The sequence below is a fragment of the Ornithodoros turicata genome, chromosome 4 (genome assembly GCF_037126465.1).
Source record: "Ornithodoros turicata isolate Travis chromosome 4, ASM3712646v1, whole genome shotgun sequence".
NCBI classification, from domain to species: domain Eukaryota; kingdom Metazoa; phylum Arthropoda; class Arachnida; order Ixodida; family Argasidae; genus Ornithodoros; species Ornithodoros turicata.
The window spans coordinates 21,928,396-21,942,778 of record NC_088204.1 but is presented as its reverse complement, the minus strand read 5'-3'; the positions used below and the strand labels follow the sequence as shown (position 1 = coordinate 21,942,778).

The 14,383-nt window shown below is 48.4% G+C and overlaps 1 protein-coding gene across 2 annotated transcripts; it reads left to right on the top strand.

Annotated features, from left to right (window-relative positions):
- The first annotated feature begins 2,324 nt into the window (after positions 1-2,324).
- LOC135392797 (proton-coupled zinc antiporter SLC30A2-like) lies at positions 2,325-5,257 on the top strand. 2 transcript variants are annotated; one of them, XM_064623514.1, is made up of 9 exons: positions 2,325-2,491; positions 3,561-3,636; positions 3,695-3,812; positions 3,968-4,070; positions 4,122-4,268; positions 4,321-4,474; positions 4,527-4,695; positions 4,753-4,993; positions 5,051-5,257. In XM_064623514.1, exons 2-9 carry the CDS (start codon positions 3,617-3,619, stop codon positions 5,194-5,196), a joined length of 1,098 nt encoding a protein of 365 aa, XP_064479584.1. In that variant the 5' UTR covers positions 2,325-2,491; positions 3,561-3,616; the 3' UTR covers positions 5,197-5,257. The 2 variants fall into 2 exon arrangements, with proteins under 2 accessions (XP_064479584.1, XP_064479585.1); XM_064623515.1 differs by lacking the exons at positions 2,325-2,491; positions 3,561-3,636; positions 3,695-3,812 and adding an exon at positions 3,868-3,911.
- The last annotated feature ends 9,126 nt before the right edge of the window (positions 5,258-14,383 follow it).

Sequence of the window (14,383 nt, the reverse complement as noted above, 5' to 3'; positions counted from 1 at the left end):
GCTCAATGAGCTTGTTGTGGCTTTCCGGAGATTTGACGTAATTTAATTTAATTTAACATAACTAACCATAAGGTCCTTGTTGGTTCCCATTCTGCTCGCTTTACTTGCGCGAGCCAAACCTCTTTCCGCTTTTCTGGTGCTGGGAAGCGAAACAAACGCGCACCTTTCCGACAGTGATTGGCACACTTCGGCACACAGCACCCTGGCATTGTGCTGCACGACGTATCATGCGAGCAGCGCGCGTTGCAGATCTCCACGCACGCTGGTCTTCGTCCGCCAACCGAATGTATTTGCTCAATCAAATAGGAACTGCTCAAACAAGAGCGAACGCTGGTTCGCGACCTAGCTCTTGAGCCGACAGACCAAACGACCTCATACTATGGTGGCTAGAATATGTACTCATACCAACAATACGGAGATGAACTGAACCTTAGCAGTGGTTCTCAAAGAAATAGAGAAAAGAAAGAAGGAGCACTGTCATGCGTAAAGTGCAATGCAAAAGAACTGTGACCCGAACGTGGTACACGCAGAAAAAATGGGACGGAACACTGGTATTACCCGAGAAAATGACTCGTGGAACGACCGATTTCAGCAGTAATAGAGGCAGTTCCGACACGCTTGTTGCACGCTGGATTTAAAATTCCGGAGGGATGAGTTGCGATATTTGTTCCCAAAACAGACAACGTCGCTAAGATACAGAAGAAATGCAATCACTTGCGTGTACATGTGGCGGATGGCCGCTCGAACGCGCAAAATGCACAGCAGGCAATGGGCATCGTGTAGCAAGTTGGGAGTCAAAATGCTCCGCGCGAGGGCGAGGAGGAAAGGCGGCGTTGGCACGGTTATAGGGTGTCTCCCCCCTGAAAAGCGGAGAAGCCGCAGCAACCCATGGAGGCTCCCTAGGAGGAGTCAGAGCCGTTTGGCTCTGGGAGGAGTGCGCCGGCAGCGACACCAAGACACCAATTCAAGCCATACCGAAACTACAGCGGTGTGTCGTACCCAGCGCTCTACTCCCCCCCCCCCCCCCCCTCTGAACCAGTGAACAGGCCCGCTTCCGCTTGCCGCTATGGCGTCGCACCGAGGAGAAAATACACCGCTCGCGTGTTCCGTAAACTTTTGACCGGACCTGTAGCTACACGGTAGCTACAAGGGGAAAGAACAAAACAGAGTATATGCCCCCAATTGCAGGGCGCGAGAGGTTCTTCCACATCACTTTTGTCGGAAAGAGAGAACACCGAAATGCCCGTGCTCTGAAATATACTAGGCACGGGACCAGCTCCGGTGGCGCAGCGGTAACGCGTGCGCTTGGAGACTGGGAGGTCCGCGGTTCGAATCCGCGGGCCGGCTGTGCCGTCTGGGGTTTTTCCTGGGTTTCCCTCAGATGTGTAATAGGCGTATGCCGCCACAGTTCCCCTGAAGTCGGCCCATGGACGCAGCTATCCTCCCCCCGAGCGGATTCCGCTCGGTCTTCCACTTCACCCTTTCCTCTCCTCCTCTCCACCACCTTTCCCTTCCCGAGAAACATGCCGCCTAATCAGGCAGGCAGACCTCTCGGATTCCTCCCAACGACACTCCTCCCCCCCCCCTCCTCCTCCTAGGCACGGAAGCATAGTTGTTTCGTCAGACCATGACATCCCCGGTATCCACTACTGAAATGCCACTGGGTTCGCGTCATCCTCATGAATCACTTCCTTCTTCAAGTTTTCAGAAATGATTTGCACACAGCTGTTTCTCTTTCTCTCTCTCTCTCTCTCTTCCAGGCGGAATAAGCTTCCCGTCGTGTGTTGACACGCTGGTGCAAGAAGTTGTAAGACGTACGAAAGATGGACGTATACACGATGGAAGAAAAACTCCGAGACTGAGGAACAAGCAACATGACAACAATTTGTTGTTCGGTGTCGCCGCAACGCTAAAACTTTTCGACCATTCCTCCTTGTCTGCAAAGTCTGTTTTACAAAATCGTAAACATGTAAGAAATAGCGCCGTATCTTGGGCTCCTTTGATGCACGAGAAACAAAAAAGAGAGCTAAGAAATGGCTTTTGACACATCGTTCGAACCTCAGTTCCTGATACTGTACCACAAACCTCTTCCCAGACGGAGAAGTCCGCCCTCTGGAATCCATCCTTCGTAGCTCAGTTTTCGTGTTCCTCGAAAACTTTGGACCCCGCGTAGATCGGGAGCGCTTCAATATTCTTCAGTAGGACTTCGGGAAATGCTCACCGATAGCGCGGGGTATCCATGATAATTTTGAGGAGCTGAATCGCCGGGGGTCGCGAGCGGGATTATTTGGCGTGCAATGACCATAGAATGACTCCTACATTTGTCTATCCCGCCGACGAGGGAAATCCATCGCGGCATTTTGTAGGCGTTCGAAACGTTCAATGAAGGTCAGTGATAAACTTGCGGACAAGATAAGACGCTTGCAAGCAGCGCGCACCTTATTTACGTTGGGTGCCGCGTGCACCTGAGGCACATCGAAGGCGTCTCGAGGTAAGTGTGGCTTCTTTTATGGAAGATCAGAATAGTTAGGCCTGTGCATGTAGTCATTTTAAAACCGAGACGAATACGGAGCAAACAGCTGTGTAACGGGGATCGGATACATATTCAGCATGTATACGCAATATCTACGTACGAATCAGAATATCAAGTAGCGCTCGTCGTGTTTCATGCCCTCTCTTGCGCCGTTTTCGGCAGTACGTGTGCATCCTCGGAACTATTCGAATATATTCAGTTTGGAAGTCACATCGATTGGATTTGAATATAGAATTTAGTACGTTCAATTAGGAAACCGAATTTAAAACACAATTATTAGCCCGGGTATTCGAAAAATTCGAATACTGTTTCCACGGCACTGATAAATGTATTCGTACACTGTGGGGAACAACTCTCATCGGTACAGTTTACCGCTTCACCCAGCCCTACTACTGGGTGATCATCCCGTGTTGCCGTTATTAAACGTCCATTACTTTCGGAGAGACGATCTATCTGCTACGTAGTTTAATATGCATGTTTATTACCATATCATGCCCGGCCAAGGACGCCAGCAACTTGGTGGCAGAGTAAAAGTTGCTTAGACAAGCCGTCTTCCGCGAGGGACGTTAAATACGGGGTGCCGTGTGATGAGCTTTCATCGCACGTTAAATGCCCTCAGGTGGGTAAAAGCAATCCACAGACCGACCGCTGTGGCGTCGCTCATGATCGTTGTCTCGCGACGTAAACCCCCAATTATAAAAAATATTAAAAGAACCATATCATGTTATTGTTTATACCTCAATTTGCTAAGTATATTGTTTTTAGCATAATCGCCTAACTTTTAACTAATGACAATTTTCACCATTGTTTGTTTGTTTCACCAAGGCGACTGTAGCCTTAGTTGATTGCGCGCCATTAAAATCATCATCATCATCATCATCATCACCAAATGTATTCGATAAACAAGTCAATTTTGTGTAAAGCGACCAGAGTATAACAGGTCACCACTGTAATCTAACCTCTAACGCGTCAGATCTACCCGAATTTTTTATGCCAATTTTCGAGAGCTCTATGTCAATTTTCAAAGGACGGCAGCTTCTGAGGACAAAAAAGGCAACATTGTGGCTGGGTCATCTTCGTGCAATGGAAGATACCCCACTTCTGTGAGTATTCCATGTGGAAAGTAGTAGTTCCGAATTGGCTGATGGGTTATCCACGCAGGAAGTCACCCGGCAGCGGCCGCTATGAGTCCTTCGTTGCAGCGGGTTCCTCCATCGTCTATCGCTCTGCCGACCCCGAAGCAGAGCAGCCACCGAGAAGACGAAATTCAGCTTATGAGGTGAGGAACACAAATGGCGGCCGCATTCCGCCGAGGTATCGCGTTCCAGTGTAGTGTTTCATTCCTTCGCTGGCCATGCAGTGCAGCGGTTCTTCGCAGGTGTGTGTTCTCTTTTCATGCGTATTTGTACGTGAAAGCTTGCTCTTGTCTCCTAGCACTGCCATCCACCGTCGGAAGATGAAGTGGACACCTTGGCACGAAAGAAACTCATCTTCGCCAGTGTGCTCTGTCTCCTCTTCATGATAGTCGAAGTAGTTGGTGAGCTGCGTTTGAGTCTCGGGAGGAAGTGAGAACGGAAACGTATTTCAGGTGGCCTGCTGGCCAACAGTTTGGCGATCGCCACGGATGCAGCCCACCTTCTAACAGATTTTGCAAGTTTCATGATATCTCTCTTCTCCCTCTGGTTGGCTACGAGACCTGCCACAAAAGGGATGAGCTTTGGATGGTACAGAGCAGGTACTAGTACCTCAAACGAGAAGGCCATACAACTAACTGACATATTTGGCAGAGGTGATAGGGGCTGTGACCTCAGTGTTGCTGATCTGGGTAGTCACCGGGGTCCTGGTCTTTATGGCCGTGCAACGGATCATTAACGATGATTACGACATCGATGCCACCATCATGCTCATCACGGCGGGTCTGGGGATAGTCGTCAACATCATGTGAGTGCAAGAACTACTGGCCCTCTTGATCCCACGCTTGATTACGTTGCAGTATGGGTATCGGTCTGCATGGGGTGTCACACGGTCATTCCCACGACACCCCGAACGATGCGTCGCGGGGGAACCGAAACCTGAACGTTAGAGCAGCTATGATTCATGTCATTGGAGACTTCCTGCAGAGCTTGGGTGTCTTTGTAGCTGCGCTCATAATATTTTTCAAGGTAAGGCAAGGTTCTCTAGTATATACGTGGTGAATCAGACGTCGCTCTTCCATGCAGCCAGAGTACCGCATAGCAGATCCACTCTGCACCTTCTTGTTCTCCGTTCTGGTGCTTCTTACAACGTTGGCCATTCTGCGCGAAGCCCTAACGGTGCTGATGGAAGGAAAGCCCAATAGCATCGACTTCAGGACCGTTCTTCAGCTCCTGGCCCAGCAAGATGGGGTCCACCAAGTGCACAACTTGCGCATATGGGCACTCTCCATGGACAAGATCGCTCTCTCGGCTCATATCGTTATTCGTAAGAAAGGCGGTTGGTGGTTTAAGGAGGGGATCAGTAAGTGGTGTTTCCTTTCAGGGCCCAACGAGGACGGAATGAAAGTCCTCAAGAACTGCTCACGAATGATACGTTCAAACTTGGATATTTTCGAGATGACCTTACAGGTTGAAGAATACAACGAAGGAATGGACGATTGCGCAAAGTGTAATGATAGTCAGACCTGAAAAAAAAAATCCCACAAAACTGCCTCAATAAATCTCTGTACGAATCATTTTGAAAAAGCCACTCATTGGTCCATGCATTTCGTTTGGGATGTGTCTGTTGCAGTCAGTGATGGGCAAGTACCCCTAAATTTACTTAAAAGTTAAGTACAAAGTACCCGGAATCATTGGTACCTGAAGGTACAGTCCAAAGTGCTATGTTTCAATGTACTCCAGGTGAAATACATACAAAGTTCTGGGGAAAGTACTTCAAAGGTACTCAAGTAGTTTACAACATTTGGTGCTGTGAAAATTCGATAAAGAAATATTTTGATTGGTATTGACGGATTTCTTTTTAGCAAGTGCTAGTTCTGAAGCCCAGCTACCCCAGAGAACAGTTATCTTCTTCAAAAATACTGCATCCAGACACAGCAGTTACATACTGATATTTTCAGTTTTTTGTATTTGCATTTTCAGTTGGGTGCTTGAGTAGTTAATTGGGAAGTACTGGAGGGAAGTACTGAGAAAGTACAGTACCAAGTACGCACTTTGAAATGTATTTAAAGTAGTGCTCGGTGGCTTCAAGAACTCCCTATCACTGGTCTGTTGTCCTTCTGAGGAAACCTACGATGTGACCTATATATGACCTGAGTTTTACGATCTGACGTGTTCAACGCTTCTTAACCAAATCATAGATTTCTTCATAAAAATAACGCGTGCAAAGCTCACTTTTCTGTCCGCCTTGCGGAGCTCATCCTGCCCGTTGTCACTGAGAAAGAAAAGTACATCCAACGAAACATCCGCACGCTCATCCCCCGGCGAGCTCCTACATTGTTCGCTCATGCTACCCACTTCTCCCTCATTTGCCACATTCAGTGAGAATGCTCATGAGTAAGCTTTGCCGAGGTATGTTCGCATGTACTGTTGGAACGGCCGAGTTTTACGTCTCCTCACGCATATGATGGCCCAAAGTTAGTGTGGCTGACTCACTCCTTGGATCACTCCTTCCTCCAAGAATCATACGCGGCTTTAGGTGAACCAAAAATAACGTGGGCTTTTTTTTTTCTTCTTCTTTTTTTTTTTTTTTTGTCCCACACAAGCTGACTGCTGTGTGCTAGCGTTGTCATTTATTGAGAGGTGGAGGATGGGACAAAAAAACGCGGAGTGCTATTGTTGTTGCGGAAAAAAATGCTTCAATGAGTATGTTAATAATTGATAACAGGCTTGCGCCGCACTTGCGAGACAGGTTGTACACTCTTAAAAATAATGGGTGTACTTAACTCCTTTTCCTTGCCACATATATCAGGGAGTGTGTTGCACATGCTAGTCAACGATACACATTCCGCTTCCGCGCTATCATCCTCACCCCCTGTTGCCTTTGAAGATAAGAAAGAATCAGAACACACGCTGCATAGAACATAAGACGACGGGCAAGGGGAGTTTTGGTAGCAATGCAAACATGGTGAGTCATGTTTCTTTAGAATTGCTTTGTGTGTGTTAGTACTTGAGTATGGATTACTGATGCGCCTTTATTAGAAAAATATGTAATTGTACCTACGTTACTGTGTTCTTCCGTGCACGCGTCTCATTGAAAAAGCGCTTCGTATGCAGGGGCGTGCAAATTATTGCAAATAAAGAACGGCAAAAATAGTCTCTTTGCCCCGTCGAAAAGAACGCTCCCCGTGAAGAGACCCTTTAACTCCCTACTGGAGAGTAATTGTACACTCCAAAGGGAGTGATATATGTGGCAAGGGTGTACTCCCCAAAAAGGAGTCGCTGTTCACCTTTCTTTTTTTTTAGGCGTGTAGGTGGAGCGCACCTATCTAGCTTTGTCAATACAGCCACGACGCGCGCAAGTGGCCGTGATACAGCGCAGGGTGCGCTTGGGAGCTGAAATGGCGGACTCCGTAGCAGACGGCGCGGGTGTCCTCGCTCTAGAGGGAGCTAGCATTGGCGCCCAACGTCTCTGCAGGGCATGCGGGGGTTTTCCTCACCCAAGTTATCGACTAGAGCAAAGAGCAATTGGAAACAGACTCGTACAGACCGCGTTGTGACACACGTATGGTTATCTTATCACCGATGGTCTTACCATTGCTTGACGAGACGCCTGCCGGTGGAAATTTTTGTTGAACGGCTTGTATTTCCGGCCCCTACTTTGAAAGCTTGTTCCTCGCGCGACCTACTTTTCGGTGGATTTTCGCAAACCGAGATACGTTCCTTCCTTGGATTCCTAGGAAGAGAGGCCTTTCCAGGATAAGATAAGATGGATGGAATCTGTTCAATCGAATTCGTCTTGAAACACTTTGTGTATGTGTGTGTGTCGATCAGGATTTACAGGATGGTTCCTTCTTTGATAACTGCTTACCTTTGTACTGCCGAAAAACTCCACCTATGTGTAAAACCCTTTCGAAAACTACGCTGCCGTTCCTCTCGTAACAAGCATGTGCGGATCATCTAACGACACACTGCAGAAAAGAAGTTTTCATTTTGCAGCGTCGACATCGGCAGGGGTTCGCTGGCGGTCAGTTATCAAAGTACTTCCCGCAGTTATCAGAAGCCATGGATGCCATGGAGGCATCGGATGACTTTCTGCTGTTGTTCAATCGTAGATTGCCTTATGTTCGTCTAGTGCGAAACTGTGTGCCATGACCACTAATATGAGGCGCAGTTCTGTATCGCGCCCATTAAGCTTTAAAAATTAGTGAAAGCGTTTAAAAGTTAAACATCGCAGAACATCTAATAGGGGTCACACATATATGGCCGAAAAATATAATTATCAGACTGCGTGGTCCAGAACCATTTTACATTTGCATGACACCATAAGCACTTCTGCCGCGGCAGACACACAGCCTTGCTAAGCCTAACGGATGTGGAGGCCGCAATCTTGTAAAAGGTACCTAGAGAAGCGGGGAGGGGAAGGCAAAGCCAACGCCACCTAGATACAGAAGGCCTGCTCATTGCCTCCTCTCCCTCCTTCGATTAAGAGTCGGAATTCACCTGCTACTGCGATTCATCGTTCTGCGAATTCAAGACCCCGCAAATGATTATAGCTCACCTGGAACCTGCAGACCTAAATATTTAGACAAAAAGTGCAAGACGCTTTCCAGAAAATCAGTTTTGAGAAAGATTGAGACCTTTTTGCGCTCTATTTCTAAGTTTTCCCGTGTAGTACGCGGGAACGTTCAATCACAACCCCCAGACGACGGTGGTTCGTCTTCATGGCCACGACTGCTGAAAGCACGTTCGTGATTGGCTGTGGCAGTTGAAAACACGATCCTCATTGGCTGACTCTTAATTGTTACGTCATGGCGACGAGTGAGCAGGCTTTCTCTATCTGGGTGGTGTTGGTAAAGCTTCTCTTCCTCCGCGCTTGCTTTAGGCGTTGATGGCAGCAGATTGCCGCCAGTAGGCAACGCAGCTGATCGTCTTGTAGAAGCTGTCGATAAAAGTTAATTTTCGTATGTTTCACACATACGACGTTCATTCTTGTTTCATTTTCGTCGTTGCTTTGTTCAGGAAATTTTTTTTAGTTCACTTTATTTTCTTAAAAACCTTAGTGGTCCCGATACGGATCTAGGTCTATAACTTTATCTCGGCTGACCTCCTTGTACGACACGGAGTTCAAGGCGCACGTACATGAGCAATAAGATACAAATCCCACAGCGAATCAGTGTCTATTATCAATATTAAGGGGGTCAACCAAAGCTAGTGAATGCATCATACAGGTTCTACACAGAATATGAGAAGAAGCGCGGGTTCCAAAATTCTTACCCGCACCTTGCGGCACCCGCGGCTATAGCCCGCGCAACCAACGCCACCTAGATACAGATGGCCCGCTTACTGCCTCCTCTCCCTCCTTCGTTACGTGGACATATAATGTCAGAATTCGTCTGCTACTGCGATTCGCCGTTTTGCGAATTCAAGAACTCACAAATAATTGCAGCTAACTTGGAACCTGTAGACCTGAATCTGCAGACAAAAAGTGCGACACCCCTTCCAGAAAACCAGTCTTGAGGAAGATATGGAACCGTTTTGCACTTTATTTTGAAGTTTTCCCGTTTAGTACGCGGGGACGTTCAACCACTACTCGCAGACGACGGTTGTTCGTCTCCATGGCTACGACCGCTGAAAGCACGTTCGTGATTGGCTACCGCCGTTGCACGATCCTGATTGGCTGACTCTTAATTATTACGTCACGTCGACGAGTGAAGGCTGGTTTAGAGCAGTGTTTCCCAAACTTTTGGCGGTGACGGACCCCCGTAAGCGATGAGAACCAATTCACGCCCCCCCACCCCCACCCCCACCCCCATCTGCACCTGCAAACACACACCGTCACAGCCAGTGCATAACCAGCAACCTCGTCAGCTGCTGCGTGCTTTCGATACAGCTTCAGAAGCGATTCCGGTCCGGTTTCTTCTTCTTGTTTGTATGTGTATGACGCGGACAAACGTGCATTGCAGGACTTTTCTATCAGAAATTAGAAGCTAGCCGTTTAAGCATGCTTGTAGCAATTTTGGAAGTTCTGGGTGTTTGGAAATCGGGCAGCATGTACGAGCGCGTGTTTGCGGGGACGAAAATCCTCACTGAAATATGAGAGACGGTCGCGGACCCCCACGGACACTCTCGCGGACCCCCAGGGGTCCGCGGACCACACTTTGGGAAACACTGGTTTAGAGTACGACGGAGCGGGGCGTAACGACGCGCAGCGCACAGCGAGCCTCCGCCGGTGAGTTCATAGTTCGACAAAACTCGCCGAAGAGCGGCGCGGCGGGAACGCGCGACTCTGGCGCGACTACATCAGCCGCCGTGCGCGGAGTAGAGCGATGCTCTACATCTGGCGGTGGCCAGCGCGCTTTTGAACATCAGTGCGTATACAAGGTGTTTCTTTTTACCTGCAACAAATTTTCTAAAAAAGGGGAGTTGCTTTAGGACACTTTTACTTTTGTCATTGGATTACTCGACGGGGCTGCTACTAGGAACCCAACGGGAATTTGCCGACTACCGATGATCGGCCGGCCATCGACAGTCGGTCGGCAAACGACTTCATTGGCCGAGAATGCTTGAGACAAACATGGTCTAATGTCACCAACAGAGTAGCGCACTAGAGAGACGCTGGCCCCACAGCACGCCCTGGCACCTTGCTGACGTGTTGTTAGAGCCTTGGCATGCATCGTCTGGCCAACATCGGGTGGTCATCGCGAAGAGATTCACCGAAAAGAACGCACAGTCGCTCTTTTTTCGGTAGTAGCAATACATATCACGAGATTTAAACCGTGTCCTGTTCTCTACCCAAGTGGAAAGTGCCGACTGCCAACCATCGGCCAGTGGTCGGTTTGTGATCGGCATGCGACTTAGTCGGCCACTGCACCTTGGACCACCGTCAGTATGATGTCGTTCACAGTTGTTGGCGAACGATGTTGTGCGGCGATTTGCGGGCGGACTACTGCGAGTTTCGCATAATATAGGCGGGCCAATGTCGGCCCTGCACTGCAAACAAACCCGAAAACAATGCAGCTACTACTCGAAACAAAAAACAAGAAAGAAAAGACGCTTTGACAAAAAGTCGGATGACAGGCATGATAGGCAGAGCGAGATTCTCCAAGCCGTCGGCCAGGGGGCAGATCTATACCAAGAACGAGCTCGCTGGCCAAGCACTTGCCAGACACGGCTAGGTTGGCCAGCCAAACTCTTGCCAAGCTTTGTCCAATCTCGGTATGTTTCCTTGGGGAGTGGGAAACGCGGAATGATGTAGCACTCCATAAGTTCAACTTTTGATTGGCCAAGTGATTGTCTCAAACCAAAAGCAGTAAGAAACAGAGACGTTATCTTCATGGTGAGTTAATACGACAAGCAATTCCTCATTTCAGTGTTGTTTGTGTGCGCGTCGACTTAAACTTAGACACCTCACCCTTCATTTTGACTCAGGACCATCAAATTTGTGGAAGCTCACGAGACAATCTATGTAGTATTGTATCTGTTCTTCTTCAGGAAAGAAATGCTTGCGCTTGTCCCATCCTAGAGTTGGCAATACGAGAAACGCAATTGCTTTTCTTTGTTAGCTGTGTGATTCTAGTGGTTTCGGGCATATTGCGAGCTTTTATTATTCTCCTTCTCTCTCTACTTTTTGGCACTTTGAAATGCCATGTCCATTGTGGGAAATTTATGTCCTTTAAAACGGCGTGCTCACTCTCCGTTGTGAGAAACAGGAGCAACAAATAAAGAATGATAAATCGTTATCCTGCGCCGCGAGACAATTGGGTATGAATGACGTCCATGCAACGTCGGGCCTACTGCTCCTTTACTGTGGGGCCCATGGTCGGCCCATCAATAAAAAGAGATTGCTGGCTAAGGTGAAGCCAGGGAGACCCCAAGCTGCAACCAATCTGGGTTTTATGCTGGCACTACCTTGGCCCTATGACGTTTAGGTTGGCCATATACGTTGACCCAACCTCCAGCAGATTAAGTCAGGCCGCGTCAGGCCAATGTCAATCCCCGACCTTGGCCCGGTCACTTTTACGTAGGTCGGGCCGACAACTTTTAGTCTGACACTGTACATTGGGCCGACTTTGTGCCGACATTGTTTTTCCCCTTGGGAAACTACTTTTTCTCAGCCAGGGGACTAATAGACCTCTACCTGTTTGTAAACAAATGACGTCATTGTTCGACAGCGCCACGAGTTTCGTAGAGTTGAACTACGTTCAATGCTAGTGGCGAACAAGGTCGCGCCCGAAAGCCACGGTCTTGAGGGGATTACGATGGCCTCTGAAAGGGACGCGACCTTCGATCCTAGTTTTCTTTCTATAGGAGGCAGCGAACAATTGCCCATTCGTGGAACCCAGCTCTCCCCTTCCGATCTGTTTTGGTTTCGGTGTGTCTACCAACGTCATGATGACGTTTCTCGGGTAGAGGTTTATTAGCTAGAGATATTTTCATCAACTTTTTAATTATTGACTTTAAGGAGCACGTTGCAATTGCGATATTAAAGCCTGATGTCCGCATGATGTGCTCGAGGCACTGATGAAGCGCAAAAGTAATCGCAGCGCGCGCTACGGACCTAAGTATTTGACCGCTGTAGTCTACTGTAAACCGGAAGTGTTCGGCGAAACAGCGTCAGCGACGTTGATATCTCCGCCCTCATTTAACGTCACAGAAAAGCGTCATACGCGATGTAGGGAACCCTTATCGCGGTATGTTTCACGATCGTTGTTTTGTACAATTTCTTTTTTGCTCTCTTTTCTTCCTTCATGTGTTCGGAGTAGAGGTGTGCGCCGTGGGCATTTTTTTCGGCGGCGGCGTAGAGCACGTTGAAGGCCCGGCGGCGGCGGCGTCAGCGGCGTCACGCCGATGCTGTCATATCGGCGTGCGCCCCGTGGGCTGTCAATATGTTCTCTTGTCCAAAGGGGCGCACGAACACGTCAGAGCGGGGGTATTTTCTCCTTCATAGACACCGCGACGGTGGCAGTATTTACTGTACCTTGCACCAAACAAGTGCGTCAGCACTGGATAGTATTATGAAAGAAAACCGAACACACAAGGAACATTAGGAGAAGTAAAGCACTTCAAGAAGGTCGTCGCCCAAGAACTTCGACTGGGCGCTGGAGAAAACAACATAGCTAGATAATCAGAACGACGAGCCATCCCTTTAATAGCAAATACACGTAACAGTTATAGCGAGTGCTGAACGTTCACAGGACGGCGACGCGTGAAAGCTCTGTCCACTGATCCAGTGGCTCGAACGGAAGAATGCGAACGTTAAGCAAAGAATATGACATAAGGCGCACCCACCACGTCATTGAACAGTATTTTTGCAGAGGCTGTAGTTGTCATGGATAAATGCTGTAAAATCATTTAATTTCGCAGCCCTAAATTTTCGCGAATCGAGTAGGGATATATTCGCAACAACTAAATTTCGCGCGCTCCTCGAGTTCCTCGAATTTTCTCGATTCGCAAAATTCGCGAAAATTAAGGTCTCGCGAAATTAAAAGGGCAATCCACGTGAGACGACCAAGTGCTTCGGAGCGATCGAGCTGATTGGTGTAGGTGCTAATCTGTTGGCCAGATAGATCGCTTTCCAACCCAGATAAGGCGAAGCTCGCGTCACTTCTGCGCTCGGAAATTGCGTACTTCTTGTTTCGGCTCATTTGCATAGCGACATTCAGCGTCGGACATTTCAACACACGTGCCCGTTTAAGAATTTCTTAAACATGGAATGGCTTTCAACAATGAATATCTTCCGTTCTGCTATCCCGTTTTTACGCGAAATCCCTTAATTAAAGAATTAATGAATTTGAGGTAATTAATGAACTCAAAAGCGGCATCTATTTCGTTCCGCTATTCTTTAAACAAAAATTTTGTGACGAATAAAAAAACAAAACACCCTGTATATGGATAATGACCAGTGCTATGGTGTTGGTGGATGACCGGCAAACAACCTGCAAGAATTGAACGACAAGTTTTCCTGGTGTTGTGCCTCCAGGAAAACGAAAACTCTAAAGCATAAACAGCATATCAGGAGATGAAATTGTTACTGCTAAAAACACCACAAATGAAGCCTGGAACCTAAGATGAAAGAAAAACAAACAAAATATTAGGTATGGAAGATATTCGTTTATAGAAAGTGGATCAAAATGGGCACATTACACAGCCGCGCCGATTTTTCAACATCGGCGGCGGCGGCGGCGGCGCGCCGACAGTTTTGGTACGGCGGCGACGGCGAGGTCCCGACCTCCGGCGGCGGCGCTTCGGCGCGGCGGCGCACACCTCTAGTTCGGAGTCGCTCGCCGTATCACTCCTCTCATTCTGCTGGGCACGGCTCTCACCAACACCACCTAGATAACACAAGGCCTCTTCTTGCTTCCCTCTCCCTGCGTGTGACATAACGCTAGTTGCTCGAGCCTGATCCCGACTCCAATACCCTCTGCAAGTAACCGAGCGTTCTGCGCATATCTCCTCTCCCGGTTACTCCACTCGGGAAGCCCCATTGGCTACGGCGGCACCCTCCCTCTTCCCTCTCACTGCCTCCTCTCATGCGCAGAGACGCACTTGCACACCGTATGGCTCGATGCATGCTGATGCAAGCGTTGTGCAACTTGCCGGTCAACTCTCCATGCATCTAGTGTCTGTTTCGTGAGATTTTGGCCCGGCCTACATGTCATCTACGTGTGCTCGTCACGAATCAACAAACTCCAAACGCACCAGGATGAAACACACG

What these genes read in the sequence shown, in the direction of transcription:
- LOC135392797 (XM_064623514.1), top strand. Translation starts at nt 3,617, where the DNA reads ATGGAAGATACCCCACTTCT. An exon ending in CTTTGGATGGTACAGAGCAG is followed by an intron (nt 4,269 to 4,320) that starts GTACTAGTACCT and finishes CATATTTGGCAG; the next exon opens with AGGTGATAGGGGCTGTGACC. An exon ending in CGCTCATAATATTTTTCAAG is followed by an intron (nt 4,696 to 4,752) that starts GTAAGGCAAGGT and finishes TCTTCCATGCAG; the next exon opens with CCAGAGTACCGCATAGCAGA.